General features: G+C 40.3%; 3 protein-coding genes and 1 non-coding gene across 9 annotated transcripts in view; 2 read left to right on the forward strand and 2 right to left on the reverse strand.

Annotated features, from left to right (window-relative positions):
- Positions 1 to 441: 441 nt before the first annotated feature.
- Positions 442 to 1,927, reverse strand: LOC119139367 (cyclic AMP-responsive element-binding protein 1-like). 2 transcript variants are annotated; one of them, XM_037279962.1, is made up of 3 exons: positions 1,731 to 1,927; positions 1,092 to 1,221; positions 442 to 1,019 (listed from the first exon to the last, which is right to left on the reverse strand). In XM_037279962.1, the coding sequence occupies exons 1-3, from the start codon at positions 1,759 to 1,761 to the stop codon at positions 875 to 877; spliced, it is 306 nt and encodes a 101-aa protein (XP_037135857.1). In that variant the 5' UTR covers positions 1,762 to 1,927; the 3' UTR covers positions 442 to 874. The 2 variants fall into 2 exon arrangements, with proteins under 2 accessions (XP_037135857.1, XP_037135856.1); XM_037279961.1 differs by lacking the exon at positions 1,731 to 1,927 and having other exon boundaries at positions 1,092 to 1,333.
- cul2 (cullin 2) lies at positions 1,144 to 8,989 on the forward strand. 2 transcript variants are annotated; one of them, XM_037279955.1, is made up of 21 exons: positions 1,144 to 1,239; positions 4,441 to 4,579; positions 4,692 to 4,794; positions 4,879 to 4,973; positions 5,066 to 5,171; positions 5,283 to 5,365; positions 5,448 to 5,544; positions 5,647 to 5,757; positions 5,873 to 6,035; positions 6,184 to 6,308; positions 6,394 to 6,501; positions 6,575 to 6,634; positions 6,715 to 6,843; positions 6,968 to 7,054; positions 7,141 to 7,293; positions 7,384 to 7,461; positions 7,532 to 7,598; positions 7,671 to 7,873; positions 7,950 to 8,051; positions 8,116 to 8,232; positions 8,304 to 8,445. In XM_037279955.1, exons 2-21 carry the CDS (start codon positions 4,461 to 4,463, stop codon positions 8,433 to 8,435), a joined length of 2,238 nt encoding a protein of 745 aa, XP_037135850.1. In that variant the 5' UTR covers positions 1,144 to 1,239; positions 4,441 to 4,460; the 3' UTR covers positions 8,436 to 8,445. The 2 variants fall into 2 exon arrangements, with proteins under 2 accessions (XP_037135850.1, XP_037135851.1); XM_037279956.1 differs by lacking the exon at positions 1,144 to 1,239 and adding an exon at positions 3,117 to 3,269 and having other exon boundaries at positions 8,304 to 8,989.
- Positions 8,990 to 10,444: 1,455 nt separating this feature from the next.
- Positions 10,445 to 21,970, forward strand: part of LOC119139363 (partitioning defective 3 homolog) — a 127,670-nt gene continuing 116,144 nt past the window's right edge. For 2 of the 4 annotated variants that reach the window (XM_037279952.1, XM_037279953.1), the window contains exons 1-2: positions 10,445 to 10,861; positions 21,093 to 21,194. In XM_037279952.1, coding sequence (XP_037135847.1) covers positions 10,742 to 10,861; positions 21,093 to 21,194 — 222 coding nt within the window. In that variant the 5' untranslated portion in view covers positions 10,445 to 10,741. The remainder of the gene's footprint in view (positions 10,862 to 21,092; positions 21,195 to 21,970) is intronic. The other 2 variants (XM_037279951.1, XM_037279954.1) reach the window with 1 other exon arrangement.
- Positions 18,908 to 18,979, reverse strand: trnaw-cca. The gene has a single exon. It is a non-coding gene; the product is annotated as a tRNA-Trp (tRNA).

Below are 21,970 nucleotides of genomic sequence, written 5' to 3' on the forward strand. Positions count from 1 at the left end.
GTACTAATCTGATTTTCAAAATAATTGCTCAGCTACCATTACCTGACATTTTTCAAACTTTATGTTTACTAAAGCTGAAGTCAGTCTATTTGCTTGCATTGCTATATAGTACAGTGAAATCGGACACATGTAATATGGCGGACGCACTAACGTATTGGGTTAGGCTGCTCGAAGTGTGGTTAGGTCGAATAGAGAATTGACACCTCTGGTTTGCCTTTTCTTCCTCGTTTGCCGTGATCGTAAACCACCGCCAGTTTATGCAGCAGCGCTACCTATTGGTCAGGAGTGTTTAATCTGAATTTAATGACTCCTACACAATCCAGTGAAACTAAAAGTTTTTCAGGTCAAGCATGCTTTGTTTTGTGTAGGTAAAATAAATTACTAACATTTGAAAAATGTCCTCTCAATAGTAAATATTCACTTTTGAAAACAGACTGCTTATTTATGTGTTTAATCAAAACAAGACATTTGCAAACATGTACTTTTCTATAGGAAAAGAATAACCGTACCAGTAACTGCCATAATTTAACATTTGCACATATGTGCTATGTAAAATTTGAACTTTCTTGCTAGTTAGCAATTTGAGTTTGCCAATCACAAAATATCACATGAATCTAAATTACATTTGGATGAAAAAAAAAACCTCCAAAAAAAAATTCATCAACAACCCCTGGTTTTGTCTTACTTGCATCTTTGTGTGCTTCATTTTTTCCTCCTGTTTCCAACTCATGATCTTGAAGACTGATTTGAACCAGAATGTAGTTGTTTACTGATGTTGGCATGAGTCTGAAATCACAAATATGTAACAACAGGGATTTGCAGACGAAATGCTTTACCGAAAGTTTTGCGGGTATTTGTCCTTTCTCCTTTTCAATCAATCAACTTTGTGTCTGTAGATTTCTTTCATGGCCCGAAGCTCCTCGATCAGAGTCTTGTTTTGATTTTCAAGCACCGCCACCCGATTTTCCAGACATTTAACATACTCTTTCTTCTTCCGTCGACACTCCCGGGCGGCTTCCCTGGAGGAGTCACAAAAAAACAACTCATTCAAGCCAATAACTAGGTTAAAACATATGAGTCAAGATTAATACCTATTCTTCATCAAGCGCTGTTCCCTCTTCTGTGTCACATCCTCAAAAGGTCTCTGGTGGCTGTGACTGCTGCTTTGTGCCACAGCCAGCGGGTGGATGGAGCTGGTGCCCGTGAGTTCACCTGTGGAGCCTGCAAAAACATAACTAGGTTTGGACTTTAACCACCTTCTAGTCACTGTTTCCATGACAGAATTTGATTTCCCTTCTCGCATGCAACACATAATTCTGAGATCTTGTGTAGATTCACACCAAAGCTGGCCGCTGACGTCAGTCTACATTTTACTCGCAGGATTACATACTTTGGAGACCTTTATCAGGAACAGCAGTGACGTAAGCAACTGCTGCTATTTGCTTTGCGTGGGCAGAGCACTGAAGCATTTCACTGAAGGAGAAGGGGGAGAGTGTAAAAAGAGACAAAAGCCGACTCTTGTCAAAATGAACGCCTCACTGTGGGAAATATTGCTTCCATGGTAAAATATATGACAATCTATTAAGGATGACACGAGCGTGTTTTGTGTTACGAGTTTCAATGGTTATTGCTGATATGATGCATAATAACATTGCAAAAATTATTTTTTGGGTGTACGACAAGAAAAAGCTGCTTTTTTTTAGTGCAGTAGAATAGATAAGGAAACATACCTGTTTCTGTTTCATCCCCAGTAACAGCCATACTTTTTTACTCCCAGGATTTTCAAGAGATCGTGTCCCTTCCCGCGTCTTCACTCTGACTAAAATATTACCACAGTCAGCGGCGGCAGGGTTGTGGAACTTACAATTAGGGGCATTGACATCATTATGACATCACTGGACTCCAATGTCGACTGCTGCTCACTGCGAGTGAGTCAGGGCCTCTGCTGTTTGTCTGTGGGGAGAGTTTTTATTTATTTCGTTCATGGTTAGTTCATGACTCAGAGGACTTCAACTTACATGCAAGATTTTTTTACACGTTTTTTTTTATCCATCAATGTGCTTAGCATGTCTTCCTGAATCTTGCATGGCGTTTTGACAGAGGAACTTTACAGGGGCCTCATTGGAAATCATTTTTAGCTTTCTGAACAATGTCTAGAATTGGACATTATCTCGGGTTTTCAAGGAGAAATGCATGTACAATATGTGCTGGCATTATCTTTAGATAATGATCGCCGCCTTATTTGTATGTTTTTCCCAGAATTAATTACAGCATCTCACTATTTGAACTTTACACTGCTATTATTTTTTAACATGGCCTTTTCAATTAAAATTTCAAATACATGTGCCCATGCATTTGATATTTAGGTCTGTTTGGTGCTGACTGCACCCAGTGTGTATTTGCCATGAAGCAGAAATAATATTAATTTGGACGAAAAACAGTTGGGATTAAGGCTGTTGTCGACCTCTGCTGTTATTATGTGGGAAAACAGCAAACCGATCAAATATTACAACAGGATAAGAATCCAATTGTTGCAATGCATTAAATACTGTTTAATGTGGACTGATAAGAAAATGGGCAAATATAAAGACCTCTGTTTTATGTTAGAGATTAACTAGTACTGTTTATAACATTTTTTTCTGATAAACTAATTGCCCAACGTGAATTAAAGCAATTGCAATGTTTATTTCTACTTGCAGTTGTTATCATTTTAACGTTATTTCTTATTTTGATGTGTTTTTGTTGGATTTTTTTTTATATATAAATAATGTCAGGTCAATTTTGAATTGCTCAGACTATATTGCCCATCTCCATTGTCATTCTCTTCTCATATTATTTCAGAAAATTAGTTGATTGAAATTTTCGTATGATGAACAATTACTCCTCCTTCATATTCTCTCGTTTTTAACTGGCGAAAGTTACACTTATAATACATATTTAATAAAGGACCTCGACGAGCGACTATTTCCTATGGGCTTCCGTAGTTTCAGGAAATACCACTTATAAATTTGTGCTAACGTCTTAAACAAACGTAATTTTCCCGTTAAAATTCTTATTCATAACCAGATAACAAACTATTATTTATTAAAAATATAGTTTACAGCACGTGTTACTCCAAACCATTGTTAGAGACCAATTCACGGAACCGTACAATGTCCCCCTATGTTCGAATATAGTATAACCCAAGAGGCAGGCAAGAGCAGTGAGACACATCAAGCCTGTGACAGCGTAGAAACTTGAGTTTTATTGCAAGGATTTACTGTACAGTGGTAGGTACACTTCATATATTTATCATTGGACGTGGTAGGTGTCGTTTCAGCAACACAATTACTGAGCTGTCAATGCCAAACGAGGGATATCGCAAAGGAGATGACCATTTGCTCGCGATAGCTTTCTGCTAGGTAACAAGCTGTTAGCTGGTACCTTCCATTGGAAATGAGGAGGGAGAAGTAGCATGCTAGAGCGATGCTAGTTAGCTCTTTCGCTAGGCATCCTATTTTGGGACTGACATTCCGGCAAACGCTAACTTTCACTTGGTTGCCCCCCTTTTTTTTATTTTTATAAGAAGTCTAATTATTAATGACACACGTCATGTTGTACAAGCGTCAATAAACAACGACCGTTAAAGGGTAGCTAGTAGCAAGCCAGTGGCTGACGTTTTTGTATGATACTCATTTATTACACTATTTTTAACCAAGAGGACCAAGTCACGTTTCATTCCGCTGTTTTTATTGCATGCGTCGCATAACACATAAATCAATTCACATGCGTGCATGCAAATAAAGAGTTTCGACCAGTATAATGCTTTTGTGCGGCTTGAGGGTTCGCTGCCTTGCTCAAGGGCGCATCACGGAGGACGCTCGCATCTTTCCATTAACCAGTTCCAATGTCGACCCCATCCAGTCCAAAAGTCAAGTGCTTAGATATACAAAGGATTCAAACTTTAAACCCTTTAAATTTTAAAGGCTTCAAAGGAATTATGGTGAAATGCATTCATGCCATGTTTAGTTGTACAGTATATAGCCAAGCAGATTTATTCATGTCATAATTATTTGTGGACATATTTATCAAATGCATAGTGGTTGGAACCAATCTGTGCAAGATGATGTTATAAGACTTAGACTACCTCCTATGCCAAAGTCATCAGTGATGCAGAAGATGCATCGACCAAGGTGTAGAAAACCAGATGTATGGATAAATAAATAATTTATATGCGTATATTGAATTGAAAAAAATAATGTAGGGTACCTGTACTTCCCGTGACATTTTTTAAACATATAATGAACAGAATTGTCAGTGATTCATTATTTTATTCAGAATTGCAATGATTAATTGATTACTCAAAAATAATAAGTATGCAGACAGAGCTCAAACATCCAAAACCAACAGCAAAGCTTGTGGCTAGCATGTGTTTAATGATTGTGTTTCCATTCTTATCAGGCTAATAGAAAGGCGACACAATGTCCTTGAAGCCACGGGTGGTGGATTTCGACGAGACATGGAGCAAGTTACTAACGACAATCAAGGCTGTTGTGATGCTCGACTATGTGGAAAGAGCAACGTGGAATGACCGGTTCTCGTATCCTGACCATTTTTTTTTTTTGAATGAATGTATTACTTACCAAAAATATTTGAAAAATATTATTTTGCGACCCCTATCATGCAACATATTTCCTAAACTGCGACCCCAGTGATATATATGCCTTGTGTGTCGCATACCCTGAACCTTTAGGTGAAAGATTATACACCGAAACAAAGGTCTTTCTCGAGAACCATGTTCGGAATTTGTACAAGGTAAGCACAACGGCGAATCCCAAGTGTTATTACTACATGTGGCTTTACGTAATATCATTTCTCCTGCCTGCGCTTGCATCGTAGAAAGTCTTGGAATCGGAAGAGAAGGTTTTAGTGATGTACCACAGATACTGGGATGAATACAGCAAAGGGGCGGACTACATGGACTGCTTGTACAGGTAACAACACCGTTGAATGTTAATTTGGGACATGCGTGAGTCAACCTCAAATCTAAGTTTGGTTACAAAAGAAAAAACATTTCCTTCTCCAGGTATCTCAACACACAGTTCATTAAGAACAACAAACTAACACAGGCAGACCTAAATTTTGGCTACGGGGGAGTTGACATGAATGAGCCACTAATGGAGATCGGCGAGGTATTGACTGATATGACGTACATTTTTTTTTTTTCCAATGCAATGCACATTTGGGTGATTTGGGTCAAGTAAGGTTGAATTGTTGCTTGCTCTTATCTTTTGACACTGTAGTTGGCGCTTGACATGTGGAGGAAGCTAATGATCGAGCCTCTTCAAGCTATTCTGATCCGGATGCTGCTGAATGAAATCAAAAAGTAATATTTCTCTCACGCAATCTGAAATGCAGGTGGAGTGTAGTTAGAAGCTCAAACCAAAATTCCTCCTTTGTCCCTACAGTGACCGTTGTGGCGAGAACCCCAACCAGAAAGTCATCCACGGGGTCATCAACTCGTTTGTTCATGTGGAGCAGTACAAGAAGAAGTTTCCTCTCAAGGTGAGATTATTTTTGATGACCCAAATGAGAAGACGCGGTGTAAAAAAATGGAGGACTCACAAAATGTACAGCGGACGCTCATTCAGTGTCATTGTGTTGCAGTTTTATCAGGAAATATTTGAAGGGCAGTTTGTGGCAAAAACGGGAGAGTATTACAAACAGGAAGCTTCAAATTTACTCCAAGAATCCAACTGCTCACAGTATATGGAGAAGGTAGGCCCTATTATTATTTTTTTTTTTACGCCTTAGTTTTACTTGTTTACACAGTGAACACTGAGAAAGTTATGGAAATTAGCAGATACTAACTTGTATTTATTCCTTCCTCCAGGTTTTGGGGCGGTTAAAAGATGAAGAGATGCGGTGTCGGAAGTACCTGCATCCCAGCTCCTATGCCAAAGTCATCAATGAATGCCAGCAGAGGATGGTGGCAGATCATCTGCAGTTCCTCCACGCAGAGTGCCAGAACATTATTCGGCAGGAGAAGAGAGAGGGTTAGCATTTCTTCTCCCTGTATTTTGTAGGGCAGCAATTAACGGTTATTGGGAAAATCGATTAATCTGTGGATTATTTTGTCGATGAATCAGATCATTAGTAATTGATTAGTTGTCAATTCGATTTTTCTTTTCTTTTTTTCTCCAGACATGGCCAACATGTACACGCTATTGCGAGCCGTGTCCAATGGTTTGCTGCACATGATCCAGGAACTGCAGGTCCATATCAACAATGAGGGCATCCGAGGCACCAGTAATCTCTCTCTGGAAAATGTTCGTGATGCAACACTCCTTGTTTTTTTTTTGTTTTTTTTCACATGTGATTCTTCACCGAGACTTGATTGTTCCTCTCTTCTAGATGCCGACCCTATTTGTCGAGTCAGTGCTTGAAGTTCACAGCAAATTTGTTCAGCTCATTAACACAGTTCTGAATGGAGACCAGCACTTCATGAGTGCGCTCGATAAGGTAGCTAATCATAGCTTACCTCGGATAATTTGCCTCACTGTAAAACACAACTGTTTTTTTTCTTTCTTCTCAGGCTTTGACATCTGTAGTGAACTTTAGAGAGCCCAAATCCGTCTGTAAAGCCCCAGAGCTGGTCAGTGCAACACACTTACAAATACGGTTTATTTTTAAAGTTTTGTCTTGTCTCACTGTTCTCCTTGTGTGTTTTTGCAGTTGGCCAAATACTGTGACAATCTCCTGAAAAAGTCGGCAAAGGGAATGACGGAAAATGAGGTGGAGGACAAGCTGAGTAGCTTCATTACCGTTTTTAAGTACATAGATGACAAAGACATCTTTCAAAAGGTGAAAACAGCCTGATTCTGTTTTTTTTTTTCTACTCTTGACTTGAAGCCATCAAAATCATAAAAATAGAACTGTATATGTAGTCATCTTCAAAATGTGAAGTTTTCATTTCCTCTATTTTCAGTTTTATGCCAGAATGCTAGCAAAGCGATTAATACACGGTTTATCTTTGTCAATGGACTCGGAAGAAGCCATGATCAACAAACTCAAGGTAAATCACGTTCAAAATTGCTTCCCTTTAAATTCCCTGTTGCATTTACTCCTCGATGAAGCTCATGGTTCCGCCCACTCCCACAGCAAGCTTGCGGCTACGAGTTCACGAGCAAACTTCACAGAATGTATACAGACATGAGCGTGAGCGCTGACCTCAACAACAAGTTTAACAATTTTATCAAAACAGAGGAAACGGTAGTGGATTTGGGTATCAGCTTCCAGATTTATGTATTACAGGTGAGTAAGGAGCCAGTCAAGCATTTCTTTTTTTTTTTTTTTTTAAATTGATTACAGTACCAAAGTATATAATAACACGTGTGTTTACAGGCTGGAGCATGGCCACTCACGCACGTCCCATCTTCCACATTCGCCATCCCACAAGAGCTGGAGAAGAGCGTCCAAATGGTAAATTATTTTATTGGAGCTTTAAATGAGCGTGGCTCTTCAATAATCCTGTTTTCCCTTTCCCCTACAGTTTGAATTGTTCTATAATCAGCATTTCAGTGGAAGGAAACTAACTTGGCTACACTACCTCTGCACAGGTAATTTAAAAGATAGTGTAACACTGTTTTTAGGTTCAAGAATTTACCTGTTTATTGGACTCCTCTCATCAGGCGAAGTGAAGATGAACTACCTGTCCAAGCCCTACGTCGCTATGGTGACCACCTATCAGATGGCTGTACTCCTCACCTTCAATAACAGCCTGACGGTGACGTGTAAGGAGCTGCAGGATGGTACGCAGATGAACGAGAAGGAGCTACAGAAGACCATCAAGTCTCTTTTAGATGTGAAGATGCTCAACCACAACTCAGAAAAGGTGCAGAAGTACTGTTACAGACTTTTGATTTGACCACAGGGTATTGATGTCTCTGTGTCATTCTTTCTGCTGAAAGGAGGAGATTGACGCCGAATCCACATTTTCGCTAAATATGTCCTTCGTCAGTAAAAGGACAAAGTTCAAGATCACGACGTCAATGCAGAAGGACACCCCACAGGTTAGACGCTCATCTAAACCGTTTTACCGTCGGGGTGTAACTTTTCGTTTTTAATCTCGTACAGGAGATGGAACAGACGAGGAGTGCTGTCGACGAGGACCGCAAAATGTATTTACAAGCTGCTATCGTGAGAATCATGAAGGCCCGCAAGGTGCTCAGACATAACGCTCTCATACAAGAGGTAACGCCGTGTCGGTCGAGCCGCTCGCCTCTCGCAGTCTGTTTTGTAAGAATTCTCATTGGCACGTGCAGGTCATCAATCAGTCCAAGGCCAGGTTCAACCCCAGCATCAGTATGATCAAGAAGTGCATAGAAGTGCTCATCGACAAGCAGTACATTGAGCGAAGCCAAACCTCTGCGGATGAATACAGCTACATCGCTTAGCCATATCGGAGGGAAAGTCGCACAACCCCGCATGACTGCGGCCGGTACAGGTTTTTAACACATGAAACAATAACAAAACAGACTCACGCATCATCTTTTTTTTCGGGGGACTGTCGCCATCTGCTGGGAGCCCAACACGGTGACTAAAGCAGGCTTGGAAAGCCAGACAACAACTTCCCACTCCACCCACCGTCTGATTTGAAGCTGTTTACAACATCACCAGTGCCACGTGCAACATGTGCACGTAAAACGACTCAAAGAGAATGCCTATAGGCAACTGAAAATAAAAGAACGACAGTAAATTGGGGCATCAATGATGCATTGATTGCTACCTATCTAAAAAAAAAAAACAGGCTTTCCCCCCCCTCATGTTTGCAGTCCTTGTTTGTGTGCGTGCGTGTGTGTGTGTGTTTTTTTTTTATGTTCTGGTTAGGAAAACTTGTAATAAAACTGGTATACTGACTATTGTATCTACTTTCAGATGTAAAAAATTAATGACAAACATGGTCTTACTGCTTGTCAAATAAATGAAATTCACAAGGCTTTTATTTAAACTTATTGTCTGCTGGTTTATGTTATTTCAGTAAATATATTTTTGCAATCACTGCTTTATATGGGAGACTGTTAAATTGAGCTTTTATTGTGAAATGTGGTGTAATACATTGTAGCTCCAGCAGGTGTCAGTCTTTTTTTTTTTTTTTTTAAGTTGCGCTGTGACATTCCAAAATGGTAAAGGCAGCCTTTTTTTTTCTTTTTCTTTTTTCGAAATACAGATGATACTCGTGGAACTTACAAATTATTTTTCCTCATTTGGGTTGCAGGTGAAATGGAGTGCGCAAACGGGAAATGGGATGTCAAATAAAAATCAATAGAACAAACCGGTTGAGGCACTTACCTGAATCACTTTCAGCTCCCGTGGGAGAACTGTGGGGTAATCCCAAATGTCTACTCCAGACATGCCCTATATTAAAAGCAGCCTAAAACAGCTTTTGTTGCTTGCTTATATTAATTAAATAGGTAATATAAATTTACAGACTTTTCAAAATTAGCAAAGCCTCTTTCCCTGATCTAAATTATTGTTCCCACCTTGTAACACTAAAACGAAGTGCCGTGTGCACGTAACAGAAATCAACCTGATTTTCCAGAAACATCTGAAGGCTCTGGATGAAACAATCATTCTGTTTGGGTCTGAACTTGACCTTGATGGAAGTGCACCATCATCTATTTGCATTCCTAACATAGTTTGTCAGTCAGAAGGATTTGCTTCAATCTTTAAAATGCGTTTTTAATTGTTGGATGACACAGTGTATCACAAAAAGCTTGGCAGAAGGAAGCCAGAGAAGGGATTCGTGATTTCAATAGTAAATTAGGTCACACTGCATATCAGTCCTGGGGCAAATTTTATTCTGCATCGTGGTTTAATAATTCAAGCATCCTATTTTACACTAAAATAATAACCAGTAAATTCCCTGATAATACTGAGTATGTTTCCCCCCCCCCAAAAAAATGTGGAAACATTTTGTGTAGAAGCAACTTGGTGCTCAGTAACTTGTGAAACAGAATATCCAACTTTACAAAAACTTTCACAGGCTCATCCTACCATTCATTACTTTGAGTTGGCTGTTGCTATAATTATTATTATTGTTATTTTATTATCGGTCAAACCACACAGAGGCGCAACCTGCAAATGTAAACAAGGTTGCAGACAAAACATGGACTAGACTTCCCATGATAAAGGAATTGTATTTAAACTAGTAGAACACATTTGATTGGATAATAACACACTGGGGCTACTTTATGATCATTTATCGGGATAAAAAAAAAAAAAATACATTCCTGGGAAAGAAAATGCGCTTTAGAATATTTTAGGAGGGCAACCTCCCTAAAAGATAGTCCTTGAGACGCCACTGCTTTTAACTGGCCAAATGTCATAAAATCTTATATTGGTTGTTAAAGGGTTAAATACAGAGCGCGAGTGCTTTTGCCAACCCTATTGGTTGTGCACAAGAGACATTCCTAGTGCTTGCTCCAACATGTGGACGACCCTCGCAGCGTCATGTCAGCTGTGCGCTCCCCGCTGAGAAGCCGCTCGGCTGGGAAGTTTCTGTAAAGTGAGTCAACACAAGAGAGGAGGACGCCACCCAAGTCAGTCGGTCACAGCAGAAACTGGATTTCTTGTTGGAGTTCTGCACGCATTTCACTCGAACTGTCACAACGGGGATTTTTGCGCTTCCCTAACACCGCCAGGGATGGTTTGCGTCCTTTTTACGCAGCGTCTTTTTCCTCTTTGGAATTAACAAGAGGAAATGAAGGTGACCGTGTGTTTTGGACGGACCCGGGTGGTTGTCCCGTGCGGGGATGGAAATATTAAAGTCACCAGCCTCGTCGAACAAGCGGCCATGAGGTACAAAAGGGCAATCGCAAAGGTAAGAACACAACAGAACGTCACTTTGTGCATGTGGAACGTCTCGCTTCGAAGCAGGGCGACCCCAGCCGCAACTGGAGCCGAAACATGGCGACCTTTTGTTGGGCAAATAAAGGTTTAAGAGCGCATAGCGTGAGAAAAAAGCCAACGTGAACCCCCGCGATGGCCACTTTTTGACTGAGCTGATGCATCTTGCAAAAACGGCGCTATTGCGCGCAGAATTTGGTTGCACAATTAGAAAAACAGCCCGAAACTAAAGCATGTTGATTGACACTGGCGGAACAGTTTGTGCAATTAATGTACTCGGAAACGAAACATGCGCGTAATATTCTGCGTGCAGGTGAGTCATGAGTTTGCAAACTGATTAGGAGCGCACCTGAATGACCAAAGGATCAATTGGCGTTTGACGCAATCGACGACGGAAATACAATATTATAAGATGTATCTGAATTCTATGAAATACTTTTTTTCTATTTTTTTTTCACTTGCAAGATGCACCGCAAATGTATGGAGTTAAAAAAACAGCAATACACAAGTACATATACCTGAAAAATCTACTATAATATAAATATCTCTTTGAATCATGCAGGGGTACCTAATATTGTGGCTAGTGAGCGTAAAAACAAATCCCACTTAACCCGTAGACACTCATTGCCCTCTTTTAAACGCTAACCACGTTTTGGAGCATATTCAAGCTTCATGTTGGAATGTGGACCCCCTGTTCCAAACCTGAAAGGACCCATTGCCCCCCCCCAAAAAGTTTCTTGTGGCTTTCTTTTCAAATCCACTTAGTAAATGAATTAAAAGTTAGTAGTGCCTTAGCATTTCCATTGACTAAACAGTAATGAAATACTGCATATCAACATTCATTCTTAATGAGGACTTCCTCTGACACATACATCGCACTTTCCCTTAATAGTTTTCCGCGGCTCAGCAGAATAGAAGCGACTGGACCATTGATCTGTGCTGTGGTATTGTAAATGGAGAAGCATTGGCTCCCGGAGAACATGGCCATCTGCAACAGGTCCGTTAAGCCCTTTGGGCCTCTGGAAGACATAATCGCCTGTATGGAGAGTCACTTGAGAGTTTCAAATGTTCTCAGAGCTGACAAAGCATAATCCGCCTTCTAAAGTTGCAGTTTATGAGATTTATTAGAAGTATGTGGATGGATGCAGAAGAAGATGTAGACCACAGGTGTCAAAGCCAAGGCCCGGGGGCCAGATACGGCCCGCCACATCATTTTATGTGGCCCGCGAAGACAAATTGTGCATCAAATTCGTGTGTCATTACTAGAATTGCAAATTGTCTTCACTTTTAATGTTTTTTTTTAATATTTGACCAGTTTTTACTCGTCTGATTTGAAAAGGAGTTATTTGTCAGATTGTTTTGTAGTTTTTACTGTATATAATATGAGGTGCTCATACATTTCATAATGGCCCTCCGAAAGAAGCTATGACAGCAATGCGGCCCGCGAAAAAAATTAGTTTGACACCCCTGATGTAGACCAAAAACATTTGCTTTTCTATCTCAGCCAGTGATGGACAAAGTTCTTCTGTGGGAGCTTTCGAAGGCTTTCTTTTAGTGTCAGTGATTGTGCCGACTTAAGCAGAAGGCTTTTGTAAAAATTGATTCCACATAAAAGAAAATTGCCTAAACCTTGTAATGTAATGTAGTGCCATCAGAAATGGTATTAAAATCATTCAATGTGGGTTCTTGCACTGGCTGCATTTCACAGCATCCTCAGGAAATAATATATTTATGATGCAGACTTCCATTATATGTATTTTGAATTACAGCTACTGTATGTCCTTGATAGATTCTGTATTCATTTCCCAGTGCATCATTTTCTGTGGCTCAGCAGAATAGCAGAGACTAGTCTATTGATCGAGGTTGTGGTACTGTAAATGTAGACCGTAACATAGATCATTAAAGCCCTTTTGGATACAGTTTCACACGCATGCAGAAAAACCAATGGCATCTCAGAATGTGTAATGGATGGTAATTGAGGACGGATAAGTTCAGACTTCTGGTCAAGCATAAGAAATTCATTTCTGCTACATCAGGGAAGAGAGCACGGGATAGGAGTGAAGTGTGGACTCGGTAACCTCTCATCATCCTCATACAACTTCACCTCCCTACTCGGCTGATTCGGGATCCCCCACGCCGTCGACTGGCCTTAAGATCAATGACACCACAGCCAGGCCCTTATCTTTATCAAACAGTGTCTTTCTTCAGGGTCAAGGTAAGGGCATTTCAGGGCCTCCCCTTAGTCTAGAATGCCACTCATGTGTACACAAAACAGTTGCACACGTGCTGTGGAGGTGGCGGGAGAGCACAGGCATGTAACGACTTGTGAGAGAGTCAACAGACATGAGGAACTCTCAATTCGGGGTTGAGCTTGAGTGTTGCATGCAAAGCTGCAAGGATTTCTGGCAGCTCTTGCCAAATGCAGCAAGCCACGTGTAATAGTGCCAAATAGTGCTGCCATGCCAAGTCTTTGCATGATGGTTTTTTTTTTCTGGCTACATACAAGACAGTATATCAGGATATTTGGGTGTTTAGTGACATTTTTTTCAGCAAGTGTACGGTGATAAGAGACAAAACAGGAGTCCTATGAGAAGCCAAATGGTTCAGCGAATCCAGTTAATTATTAACCAGTACGGTTAGAAACATTACAATAGAACAGACATGCACTTGTGTAAGTCTTATTAGACTTTCTCAAAGCAATAAATACATTTTTATCTGTACAATTGAGACTTTTTATTTAGTGATGTCTTATATTTTATTAAAACACGGTAGTGTTGTGTTAAACCTGATGTCTAATTCTAGTGCTAAATAGCATTTACGTTGCTGTGCTATAAATGTTAAAGGACTGTCTACAAATGGTGCAGCAACTGATGTAGACAGACAATGTAACATAGTCATATATTATATATATAGCAATTGAGATTTCTCAATGGACAGTACTGTTGATTATTCCGTTTTTTCTCGAGGGGTAACTTCTGGGCTATTGCAGTTCTTCCCATTTTATTTTTCAGTTGTTTTTCTCATCTCACATTTCAGTGAGGTAACGTTTTCCCTCCTAAAGCTGGATGTAAGCGAAATAAGCAAGTCCTAGCAAAAGCCAGCTATGTGGTTTGTTTTGACACGAAATGACAGGCCAGGCCCTCTTGGGTGTCATCCAACGTTTTGCCGGCAGCTGATTTTCTGCAAGCGTGATTGCAGTTGCAACAGAGTTCGTCGACCCTTAAAAGGGCGATTGTAAATGTTCACCTTTTCTTTTTGGGTAAACATATACAGTGGTTGAGAAAACGGTGTGTCACTGTCAGGTAATCCATCCCAAGCACTACTTTGCGTTCATAAGACTTAAAGCAGCAGAGCTATTGAAGTAATTAGAATTTAGGTCATTTAAATTACAATATTCAATCGTGCACTAAAGGCAATCGCACTTGTAAACGTATTAAAATCTATTCCGAGTTGCTCTAATATTCTAAACTGGGTTATTCTTAGAGGCATTTCATTCTATTATTCATTGAATATTCTGTGTTAATTATCATTCATTTGAAGCCCTTAAGTGACTTTTTCAAGCTGTTAGATAATGGATGGATGGAAAATAAAAAGAAAAAGAAAAATGGATGGATGGAAAATAAAAATAAAAATACATTTCTATCTATCTTTTGTATCACACAAGGCCATTTTCCACGAGTTAAATTTTCTTTTCAGCTCCTTTTATACAAGATGACTTGGATTTGTCCAAATGTAACCATGTAAGCTCTGCCAAACATCTGCCCACCATAATATCCTCTCAAACATGCACACTAAGCTGTCAAATGGAAAATACATGCTCAAGGCTGTTGGAGCAAAAACAAAAAATACTTCCTTGATATGTGCATGGTTTTGTTGGCGGCACTGTCAGGAAAATTCAGTCGTTTGGACCGACATATTCCAAACTCAGCAATACCTCATGTGCCGAGTGATAGGTAAAATTTGGCACGATGCTGAACGATATTTCTGTCGCCGTACGGCTAAAAAATGTGGAATAAGTTTTCCGTGGGTTTTTCTATGGAGCTTAAAGCCTCTCTCTTCCAAAACAATAATTCTTAGGAAGATTTGGAATTTATTGCTGCGTCTTATAACAAGGGAGATACTGTTTCATCTTTTCACTATTATATCGCCAAGGCAATTAATCGTCATCCCCAGTTTCTATTGGCTTCATCTAACAAGTCTCTTCTTGCCTTTTTCTGAAAGGCCAAAGATGTTTACCTCCATTTTTAAGGATCAGAGATGTTTTGTTTCCAACAAGCTCATCCATAAGTCTGGAAAATATCCACCTAGACAAGTTGTGGAGTTTCCCTAGAGAAGTCATGGACCTGCCATATTTCCAACATGTTGAGTCTACTGTGCGCGTGTTTATTTTACACAACTTATGATTGTGACATTTCTAAATAAACGGCAGCGGGTGTCCATTATATCACATCACATTAATAGACCCTTATTGTGCATTCTTGAGCAAATGAATTTAAATAACAAGACTGTGTAAACCTCCCCCATCTGTCCAACACATCTGTCACTCACTGAGACCTCCTCAGTAATTATTCGGTTTTGTCACGGAATGCCTGAGCGGCATCCTGTAGAGAGTGTGTTTGTGTGTGTGCGTGGGTGTGTGATTGACCTGGTCGAGCCGGTTTCTTGCTCACTGTCAACAGTCACTCTGCCTTTCAACCAAATGCATTTCCTTTGCATACGAGCGAGAGGCCTGCAGCACTCTAAAGCTTTCATTGCCTCTTTTTTTTTGGGCACAATTTCCTTAACCTTCCAATTTCCCTGCAACTTGGTGTGTTTGCCAGAGTTCACATCTCAGCTCAAGTGTGAATACTACACAGAGGTGTGAATTAACTACCGTAATTTTCGGACTATAAGTCGCGGTTTTTCTTTCATAGTTTGGGTGGGGGGGCGACTTATACTCAGGAGCGATTTATATACATATATATGTTTTTTTTTCACTTTTTTGGGCATTTTATGGCTGGTGCGACTTATACTCCGGTGCGACTTATAGTCCGAAAATTACGGTACATAGCACAATAAACCATATTAGTCCTAAGAGTGAGTCACACTCAGCCAGTGCAACTTTATTTCTTAGAAACTTTTATTTCTCAGTTTACTAAGCTATCCAGAAAGGCAGATTTTTGGAAAAAGCCCTCAGAGATCCTTCCTGGCTGACTCAGCAGAAACCAACTTCTTCTTTGCTTACACTAATTTTGCTCGTTAAATACGATCTTTCTTGGTGCCTTAAATTTATCACGCATAGTCCCGGGAGACTTTTAAACCTTCTGTTTTGAATCATCCAGGGTGGGGGCATCTGAAGTTCTTCAGTAGACCACAAAGGACACCCGTCACCATTTCCACGTCATCTTCTCACCACCACATGGCTCCGTGCCATTTTCTCTCTTTTATTTTCACACCACGCCTGCCTTCAACATTCTTGATGAGAAAACTAATACAATGCTGCTTACGTCACTGAAGTCAAATATTATGTCTGGGTCCAGCGTAATCTAATAATTTTTTAATTTACAGTTCACAGAGAATCTGAGAGTAGCAGGGTGGAATGACTTTGGTCACTAGAGGGCATATAAATGAAATATGAGCTCAGAAATAAGTGGTTCAATGCATTGACGTGCTCTGAAGCTTGAATGGTCAGTCCATTAGCCGGCAACAGAGAAGAGCAGGTTCAGAAATGGGAGGAGCAGAGCCTGCAGACATGACATTCTCAATATTGCTGTTTTTTTGCTCTGCAAGTGTTCCAGCTGCTTTTCCGGCGGGGAAGTAATTCAAACCATCTGAAGCCACTGGTTCTGCTCTGCTAAAAATATGATGTTATAGTTAGAGGGGTAACGGCCGCGTGGTAGATTAGAGAGTGATGATTTTGAAGTTGAACCAAGAGGCTTGCGGTGCTTTGATGATCACGTTATTTCTGTCTTTTCTTTCAATTCAGTGAGGTAGTTAGCAGGACATTTGAAATTCTGCTTCTTTTAGTCCACCGTGTGAATTTAATCATCATAAAGCAACATAATGAATGCAAGCCATGCTAAAATCAAGCCGGATTGTCAACATGCTAGTGTGAGCCAAAAGTCATCGTCAACTTTTGACTTTACAGGCATCAAATGCTTCCAAGATGTTGCATTTCCCAAAATTAATCTCAGGAATTTATGTCGAGTCGAGAATAACATGGGATGGTACGTGTTCTGATTTTCTCACAAATCAGATTAGACATTCTTGCACTGGACCGTATTTCTCGTATGAGTTCACCATAAGGTCTTAAAATATGTTTTTGCCTTTAGGGTATGTTAGCTAATCAATTTCTTTAATCAACCAAGGTGTCAAACAACCAATTCAAGTATTATTTTTAAAATATAGTTTGGAGTCATCGGGTTCACTCGCCTGACATCTGTGCACTCAGCTCCCACTCAGTTGTCCGTCTCTATGAAGCCTGTAATTAGCCGGTGGTGACCTGCCCAAGGCATCATCTGCCTTTTGCTTGAAATCAACTGGGATGGGCTCCAGCTCCTCACAAGTCGGAATAGCATGAGCAGAATAGATGGAAGGGATGGAGATGCCGAACAATATGGCTGCCTGCAGGAGTTTTTGGATTACGGAGGTGTCATTTTTCTCCGAATTCCCAAAATAAACCATATTGCCAAGTCATCCCATCTGCGAGAAATCTAGCCATTCAAGTTCGAGTTCTCTAGATGAGCAGATGGCTTAAATGCTGCGTCTCCCTCCGGGATCCGAAGCTAAAACCTCTCTGTGTAACACGAAACCCACCTTCTGCTTCTTTCCTCTAATAGCCACTTAAATCGCATTGTTGACTCATTCACGATGTTTTAATTTCGATCATCGGGGTATTGAAGTGTGTTTGCAGCAAATGGTGCCCCGACTGTTTCTGTTGCACCTTGCTGTTAGATGCGGTGTATTAAAGACCAAAAAATAATCTTGGCCTGACCGTAGGCTGACTCTCAAATTGTCTTAATGATGTGTCATTAGGCAACCACCTCATTGCCATCATCTCTGTCCGCAGTAGCAATTTCAGCTCCTGTTGAGTCACCAATAGTCCTGTTATTTTGTTTATATCCACCAGATGTCGAGGTCGCTATGTTCTGTCATCATAAAGGGTGTTGAGGATCAAAACGTCAAACTGTTTTAGCCTTTGAATTTCTTTTAAAGTAATTGGAGAGTGGTTAATATTGAAGTTGTGGTCTAAAAAAAAAAAAAAGTGAAAGCCTGTTTGCATTGTGCTGGAAAGCTCAAAACTCTGAAAGTGGGCGGTTGACAGGTTGGACTACTGGTTGGAGCTGCTGAGTCACCGGGAGGTTGGAACACCCATAGCTCAGAAATCACAGGATAGCGGTTTCACATTTTTTTCCTGTGAATGTCTCGCTCAGTTCAATACTCCAACCTTCTTTTGTAATGTACACACAACACAATTAGATCCTGTGTCAACTTGAAAATAGTTTCATCCACTTTGCTATTTTCTCAGTCTCAGGGTTTGTCTCGTATTTTAAAAAAAGAATCATGATGGGATCTTTTGCATTCCTCCACTGTACTCACCCTGAAAGGTGGCAAAATTAATCTTTAAAAATCATTACACTGTGATGACTTTAGTGGTTATGCCTTAGTGGCATCTGCTTTTTTTTTTTTTTTAGTGGTGACAGATTTATTACCCTGCACGTAATAGGGGTATCAAATTGTTGCTCTAGTTTCCTTCTCTCACCATGAGTTGCTGATTTACTTGAGAGGAGCCTGGTTAAATTTGTGAATGTTAAGACCTGCTTTACGTGTTTGCTAACGTGATGAGCAATGTTTCTTTGAGCCACAGCATTATTCTACTCCCAATGTAGAAATCAGATCTCACCCAGTTGACAAAGGAGAGCTTGTTGATACTATCTTCAAACGATTGTCCTATCTATCGCAAAGTCTTCCTGCATGTTTTTTTCCAGATGCAATCACCGGTTTCGAAATCCAGTACAGAGACGATCGTCTTTCAAAAGAATGACCCCGACGTGATTTGAACACGCAACCTTCTGATCTGGAGTCAGACGCGCTACCGTTGCGCCACGAGGTCCTGTTTAGCTGCAGCAGCGGAAGATCAACTTGTGGTTTCAGTGGGAATGGCAACAGCCGCAATCAGAAAAAGCACATGTTCTAGTTCTCAGTCTTCCCGTCACTGAATCACCACAGGGCACAAGCTTCTGTGCATGTTTCGACGACGACAGGAAATCTGCTGCGGTACAAAGACGTGAATAATAGAGTGAAAAGAGCTTTTGTCCTGTTAGTTATTGTGTTTTGTGCTTGGATGTGTGACAGATAACCTGTGTCACCTTTCAAGTCAAGTGTGGTGGTGTCCCGCTTACACGGATGAATACAAAGTTTCAAGCTTGCAGTTTAAAAAAAAAAAAAAAAAAAAAAAGAGGTCAACGTGGCGAGATGAGCAAAACAATAACCACTTCCGCCTTAATCAATATTTCATGGAATATAAAAGGCAAATGTGTCGCTCTTGACACGAATTGACTTTTCCTGAGGTTCCTTTAAGTCACAGGTGTCAAACTCGAGGCCCGGGGGCCAGATACGGCCCGCCACATCATTTTATGTAGCCCGCGAAGACAAATTGTGCATCAAATTCGTGTGTCATTACTAGAATTGCAAATTGTCTTCACTTTTAATAATATCTTTTTTTTCTTTTTAATATTTGACCAGTTTTTACTCGTCTGATTTGAAAAGGAGTTATTTGTCAGTTTGTTTTGTAGCTTTTACTGTATATAATATGAGGTGCTCATACATTTATTTGGGTTGACAGTCATAATGGCCCTCCGAAAGAAGCTATGACTACAATGCGGCCCACGAAAAAAATGAGTTTGACCCCCCTGCTTTAAGTGGTGAAGTCTGCTTCTGTAATGAGCGCTTGGCTCTATTATTTTTCAAGGCAAAGCAGCCCGGTTTGTAAAGCTCCGACATGGCTTCAAGCATGTCAAATCCAAACTGTGTCTGCTCATGTTCTTTCAGCTCCACAAGTGTGTCTTCGGGATTATGTTTTTGTGGCTGAGCTGCTCTCAAAAGTAATCCATTTCAAGAACAAGCCAGGATGAGGCCTGTGCCAAATTGACATACGGCAGTATTTTGCCCTTGGTTCACTTTTTAAGCAGAAATATTGAGACACCTGTATAAGGTGAATTTAATCATATCGTGCAACTTTAATGTCAACAATGTTCTCTTCCTCTTCTGTTTCGGGACTTACCGCATTTTCCTCCCTTATAACCCCCTGAAAAAAATTTGAACACACCAGCATTCCTTTCATGAGTTGGACCATTTTTCCTGGTGAACCAGAGTGGAGTTAAATAAAACAGAGCCTGAAGGCATTTGACCACAGACCCAAAGATAGCTCCGTTTGGAGGAGAGAAAGGGCTGAAGAAAACAGACAGACAGAGGGAGGACACAACAGGACAAAGAGCGAGGGGATTCTTTCCTAACATGAGGATGGAAGGAATAGTCTTCTAGCTCATTGCTTTCTCTTTATCCTCTTGTCCAAATTGCCTTCAATGGTTCGGTGCGTGAAGACTTTAAGCTGGCCGGAGTCAGAATGAAAAAAGAACTGACTCTGCAATTATTTTGCAAATTGTCTGCTTGAAACAAACAAAAGTACATAGATAGCATTGTCCCCATTCAAACTCTGTTGCTAGCCAAAACAGCAGCAAAGTATGGAAACAGTTTCTCAGATGATGGAGGCCCACTTTTCATCAGACATTTGTCCCAAATTGGTTCCATGCCACTGCTGCTCTTTTTTAATGTATAAAGTTCACTATATGGTTTAAGCAGTTTTAAATAAATTAGTGATTTTAAAAGTAAATGGGTTCTGTTTTTATTTTTTACAGAGGTACCAAATCAGTGTCGAGAATCGTGGTAAATCACAGGTATTGGTACCGACTACTGACATTCTGGTATCGTGACACCACTAATACAGAAGATTAAAATATTTCATAACAGCTAGTACACGGTCAATCCGTCAACATATCACAATGTGCCAACTGAGTAGCGCATTTATGACCCACATAATGATCAGATCAGTTGATTCCAATATCTGTTGCCTTGGCAACCGTGATGTCTGGCACTGATAACATCCCAAATCTTGTGCACATGAATTGCAAATCGATTTTTCTGACTCAACTCTCTCCCATTATCAGGATCCAAGTTACTGGGTCCAAGTCCACAGATTGGAACACCGTGATGGCGGAATCCTTGACCTGGATGATGTCCTCAGTGATGTGGTGGATGACAAAGACAGGGTAAGTCCTAATCTTTATATAAATGACAAGATAAATTGTTTTCATATTGGTGTTTATTAATATTGCTGGCTCTTCTATTTAATTCTGCAGTACAGCTTGTGGTAGAATAAATGAATGTGCTGAAAAAATAATTTATATTATGTACAAAGATGTTTCGTTTCGTCACCCACTCTAATATTCGAGGAGCATAATTGTATGAACGGTTCTCAGCATGACTTTAATATTAATAAGCCTGTGTACAGGTTCATTATAATGGCTAGGTGCCATGGTTACAAATCATGTGAGCTGAGGGCTCCGAGCAGCTGTTTTGCACCTGCTACTCCTCCATTGATGTCAGTAGTGTGCGTGTGTGTGTGTGCGGCACTGGAAAGCAAAATCAGTGATGAATCGCCGCTTTTGTCTATCTCATCACCTGAACAGATGACTGTGAAGGTTATTTATTAAGCTTCAGTAGTTTAAATGTGTGATACCAGTTTTGTCCACAAGAGGGTGCTCGTGTGCTTCCCTATTTTGTGCATTATAAACTTCTGACTTGAATGTATAATATATTTCAGGATACAAATCAAGAAAACATTTTCGATTCATCCACTGAACAAATCCATCCGTAACCGCAATCGGTCCAAAACTCAGCTGCTGTCATTTTAACAAGATCCCTTGACAGAAGTGACATCACACTTGCTCTCCAGCAACTTAATTGGCCGCTTATTCAAGATCCTCCTCCTCAAATTCAAAGCCAACAATAACCTCGCAACTCATTATCTTCCTTCATGTCAGCA

This window comes from Syngnathus acus, chromosome 20 (genome assembly GCF_901709675.1).
Source record: "Syngnathus acus chromosome 20, fSynAcu1.2, whole genome shotgun sequence".
Lineage (NCBI taxonomy): Eukaryota > Metazoa > Chordata > Actinopteri > Syngnathiformes > Syngnathidae > Syngnathus > Syngnathus acus.

Bases quoted from the DNA above. Each gene is read 5' to 3' on its own strand.
- LOC119139367 (XM_037279961.1), bottom strand. From the start codon at position 1,312: ATGTGTTGCATGCGAGAAGGGAAATCAAATTCTGTCATGGAAACAGTG. The intron at 1,020-1,091 runs GTATTAATCTTG...TGACTCCTCCAG, and splicing joins CAGCGCTTGATGAAGAATAG to GGAAGCCGCCCGGGAGTGTC.
- cul2 (XM_037279955.1), top strand. From the start codon at position 4,461: ATGTCCTTGAAGCCACGGGTGGTGGATTTCGACGAGACATGGAGCAAG. The intron at 5,758-5,872 runs GTAGGCCCTATT...TCCTTCCTCCAG, and splicing joins GCTCACAGTATATGGAGAAG to GTTTTGGGGCGGTTAAAAGA. The intron at 8,052-8,115 runs GTTAGACGCTCA...AATCTCGTACAG, and splicing joins TGCAGAAGGACACCCCACAG to GAGATGGAACAGACGAGGAG.